At 49.1% G+C, this 4,977-nt stretch overlaps 1 protein-coding gene across 1 annotated transcript; it reads left to right on the plus strand.

The window, feature by feature from the left end:
* Positions 1–461: 461 nt before the first annotated feature.
* Positions 462–4,522, plus strand: LOC127586420 (guanine nucleotide-binding protein G(I)/G(S)/G(O) subunit gamma-8-like). The gene is made up of 2 exons (XM_052044374.1): positions 462–545; positions 4,397–4,522. The coding sequence occupies exons 1-2, from the start codon at positions 462–464 to the stop codon at positions 4,520–4,522; spliced, it is 210 nt and encodes a 69-aa protein (XP_051900334.1).
* Positions 4,523–4,977: the final 455 nt, after the last annotated feature.

The raw sequence follows: 4,977 nt of genomic DNA on the forward strand, positions 1-4,977 counted from the left end.
CCACCAATGAGGCAATGAGGAAGCCTCCCTCTCTCATACACCACAGCCATGAGGAAGCCTCCCTCCCTCTCACACAGGGGCAATGAGGAGGCCTCTCTCCCTCAGCACCAGAGTCAGGAGAAGACCAATCTCTCTCACAACTGGGGCCGTGGTAAATAGAGACAGAAGTGGACCATTCAGCCTATCCAACCATGATCTTGATGAATGGTGTACCAGGATAGAAGGGCTGAATGGCCTATGGCTGTCTCTATTTATCGCATTCTTGTTTTTCCCTACACTACCACAGCGAGCGATCACCAGATGGATATCACTTGCTGTAAAGCTCTTGCTGACAGCGCTACCGAAATGCAGGCCCATCCTCTGTTCTCCCCCTTGCGCACCGTGCACCTCTCTGCATCATTCGCGATCTGACGTGACGTGTCCCCCTCACTGTGTTTCTGTCAGGAGACCAGCGGAGCGCGATGCCCAACCAAACGGCCAAGATCGCTGAGGCCCGGATGGCAGTGGAGCAGCTGAAGCTGGAGGTCCACATCGACAGGATGCAGGTGAGGCCGCGTCCATCTGCAGGGACCCCCCCCCCGGCTCCTCTCCCCAAGTCTGTAACCGAGGGGCCTGCCCAACACACTGAGGCCGGTAAAGGAGGCTTCAACTGGCACCAGCATTTGTTCTCCATTGGTTTCCGTTCTAGACCCTCCCTATCTCTGTAACCACCTGTCCCACAGCCCTCTGGCATCTCCCAAGCTCAACACTGGTGTCTTGCGATCATTACACCACTGGCATCGTGGCTTCAGCTGCCTACGCCCCATGTTCTGGAGTCCTCAATGCTGAACCCCTCTGCTTCTCTCTCCTCCTATAAGACACTCATTGAGCCATAGAGAGATACAGCCGGGAAACAGTATCCCTTTGGCCCACTGAATCCTCGCTGACCATCAAGCACTCATTAAAACTCCTGAACACCAACCTCTATGACCAAGATTTTGATCATGCCCCAATATCACCTTCTAGATCCATATTCATACATCGGCGCTATATAAATGCACAATATTGTTTGTGGTGATCCTTAGTCACACCCTCTCCCACATCCCATCCAATGAGCATCCCATCTTGAAGTCTGAAGATTGTTTCCTGTGCCAACCCTTTCCACTCTACATTCCCGCCATGCCACTCTATGCTCTTTTCCCACCCGCCCGCTCACTCCCAGCCACCTCCTTGCGTGGTTCTCAACCACTAGAGTGAATTAAATTATCACAGAATCACTAAAGCCCAGAAGGAGTCCATTCGGGCCACTGAGTTGCTCCTCCTGATAGAGCAATCGCATCAGTTCCACTCCTCCCACTCTTTCCCCACAGCCCTGCAAACTACTCTCTCTACGGCGCCCCTCCAATTTTCTTACAAAGGTCCTGGTTGATCTGGTTTCCACCGGCTGTGCATGCAGTGAGCTCTGCATCATCACTGCCCTCCACATGAAGTTTGCTTCACGTGTCCCCTCTATCTTTTGCCAGAAACATTGAACATAGAACACTACAGCACAGTACAGGCCCTTCGGCCCACAATGTTGTGCCGACATTTTATCCTACTCTAAGATCTATCCAACCCTTCCCTCCCACATAACCCCCCATTTCTCTGTCATTCATGTGTCTATCTAAGAGTCTCTTAAATGTCCCTAATGTAGCTGCCCCCACAACCTCTGCTGACAGTGCGTTCCATGCACCCAGCACTCTCTCTGTAAAAAAACTCTGTGACATCCCCCTTATATCTTCCTCCAATCACCTTAAAATTATGTCCCCTCATGTTAGCTACTTTCACCCTGGGAAAAAGTCTCTGACTGCCCACTGGATCTATGCCTCTTATCATCTTGTACACCTCTATCAAGTCACCTCTCATCTTCCTTCTCTCCAAAGAGAAAAGCTCTAGCTCGCTCGACCTATCCACATAAGACATGCTCTCCAATCCAGGCCCTATCCTGGTAAATCTCCTCTGCACTCCCTCTAAAGCTTCCACATCCTTCCTATAATGAGGCGACCAGAACTGAACACAATACTCCAAGTGTGGTCTAACCAAAGTTCTATAGAGCTGCATCTAATCAGAGTTCTATAGAGGACTTTAAGTCCTTAAACCAATTACCATGGGAACATAGAGTCTCAGAGTCTTACAGCACAGAAACAGGCCATTCAGCCCACCGAGTCTGCCCCAACCGTTGCATTTACACCAATCCTACACCACTCCCATTTTAATCTCCCCACATTCCCATCAACACCCCTAAGACTCTGTCACTCACCCACACTGTAATTCACAGCGAAGAATTAGTGTACCAACCTACATGCATTTGGGACGTAGGAGGAGACCAAGGGTGGAGGAGGGCAGGAACCCATGAGGTCGCAGGGAGAGCATTCAAGTTCACTTTTATTGTCATAGGCCTGCATGCACAGGGTATAAATGCCATTAGAATTAGCTTTATGTAGCACAGTACAATACAGACGTGACAAACATAAGTTAACATAAATTTAACATACAGGGATGCAAACTCCACCTGAGGTTAGGATTGAACCTGGGTCACTGGTGCTGTGAGGCAGCAGCTCTAACTGTGCAGTGTGCTAGGGCAGTGTGGTAACCAAGCTGTTTGGCTCCCGTCCCCAGTTCTGACCACAAGGCTCAGGAATGCATGTCTAACCAGGAACTGCATGCTTGCCGGGTATTTCCTGCAGTTTCTATTTTTATTTCAAAAACACAGCATCTGCAATATTTTTTTTGCTTTCTCAGCACAGGACTTCTGTGTGTGAGATGGAAATAGTTTCAAAGGCCAGACTTCCCTCTCTGAGACAACCAATGGCCGGCAATGCATACAGCTTTGGTGGGGAGGTCCGGCCCTGAGAATAACTGGTGTCTCCAACACCATATTCTAAACCAATTTTTCCACCACCTCCTTCTATCTTCAGGCGTTTCATTAATTTAAAGGTGCTGCTACCCTGGGAGTGTTTGATGGGACAGTGTTGGGGGAGCTTTACTCTGTATCTAACCTGTTTTGGTTTAAACTTTAAAACGATGTTATTTACAACAGCAAACTACAAATAGTTAAGTTAGAACATTATTGTCCAGCTTGGTGTCCAGCCCTTGTGGTCCCCATTGGTGCTGGAGGGCTGCAGTGAGCCCATGGACATTGCAAGACCTCTTTCCAGGCGTATCCAAGCAGAGATATAACCTTGGATGAGGGTCAAGCAGTCAGCTCGGGTGTACTGCTCAACGGCTCACTGCTTGGACCTGTGAACGGCCCTGAGAGTGTGTGAGGAGGTGGTATTGATAGATCTTTACTCTCTGTCTGAGCTGTGCTGCGCCTGCCTTGGGAGTCTTGGGCTGTTCACTGCAGTGAAACAAACACCTCTCTGTGTTCAGTTAACCCACAGCTTGCTCGCGACTGAGAACCACTCAAGACCAAGACCCTCTTCATCAGCAGGATCTGTGGAGGCTGGGAAGATCATAAGATATAGGAGCAGAATTAGGCCTTTCGGCCCATCAAATCTGCTCCGCCATTCAATCATGGCTGATTTTTTTTCTCAAACCCATTCTCCCACCTTTTCCCTGTAACTCTTAACCCCCTTACCAATCGAGAACCTATCAATCTCTGCCTTAAACACACCGATGACTTGGCCTCCACAGCCCTCTGTGGCAACGAATTCCACAGATTCACCACCCTTTGGCTGAAGAAATTCCTCCTCAGTTTTAAAGGGACGTCCCTTTATTCTGAGGCTGTGCCCCCTCATCCTAAACTCTCCTACTAATGGAAACATCCTCTCCACGTCCAACCTGTCCAGGGCTTTCAGTATTCGGAAGCTCCAGAATGACTTGTCATTCCTTCCATAGTTGAATTTCTGGGCTGATGAAGTTTGGGGCAACGAATAATCTGCTGGAGGAACTCAGTGAGTAGAGCAGCAGCTGTGGGGGGTGGGGGTGGGGAAGGAATTGTCAACATTTCGGGTCGAAACCCTGCATCAGGGCCCTGCCTACTAATTCCCTTGCCCCCACTGAGTTTCTCCAGCAGATTGCTTGTTGTTCCAGATCCCAGCCTCTGCAGTCTCTTGTATCTCTGATGAAGTTTGGGGCTCTTCCACAAGGTCCTGGGGCAAGCAATGAATCCCATGGTCTGCACTCCAGCAGAATTCAAAATATGCATACCCTCACTGACTTTGAACACTGCTATGAAGGGGGTTAAGCGTTACAGAGAGAAGGCAGGAGAATGGGGTTCAGAGAGAGAGAAAAAAATGTCAGCCATGATTGAATGGTGGAGCAGACTCGATGGGCTGAATGGCCTAATTCTGCTTCTGTATCTTCTGGTCCTGTGGAATATTGTGCTCTTGTTGTGGACTCCAACTCTGACTCCCTTCTTCTCCCAACCATTCAGGTCTCCAAGGCAGCAGCCGAGCTTCTAGCCTACTGTGAGGAACATGCCAAAGAGGATCCTCTGGTCACCCCTGTCCCCAACTCCAGCAATCCATTCCGGGACAAGAGTATGTGTGCCATCCTTTAAGGGCGACCTCAACTCCCACCCACCCCAGTGTCCCTCTTCCCCCACAACCCCACCAGCCAATCTGCTTTGCAAAGGGGTAAAGTTGGTCACCTGATGGAAGATTAGTGCGTGCTGACACAAATAATAACGGGCACATCATCGCCCAGTCCTGTCGCTTGTGATTAGCAAACTGTTCATTGGATTGGTTAATATGCTTTTGCTGTACACTAGTCTACCATGGAATAAAACTCCAGATAGGCCTCAAAACTCCCAGCTTAGTAGAATGGGAAATAGCAGCTCACATATTGCTACAGAAGACAATATTCATGGACGCTGGGGAGGATGTTTGGTCAGTTCCTTCCCCAAATCGTCCTTCAAGATATTAGCCAACAGATCAACAACTGTCATTATTTTAACTGGTTACCATTCTGGGTTAGCCAATCCTCCAGGGCACGAATAAAGCTCAGAAAAACAAA

The sequence above is a fragment of the Pristis pectinata genome, chromosome 35, assembly GCF_009764475.1.
Source record: "Pristis pectinata isolate sPriPec2 chromosome 35, sPriPec2.1.pri, whole genome shotgun sequence".
In the NCBI taxonomy this organism is placed as follows: domain Eukaryota; kingdom Metazoa; phylum Chordata; class Chondrichthyes; order Rhinopristiformes; family Pristidae; genus Pristis; species Pristis pectinata.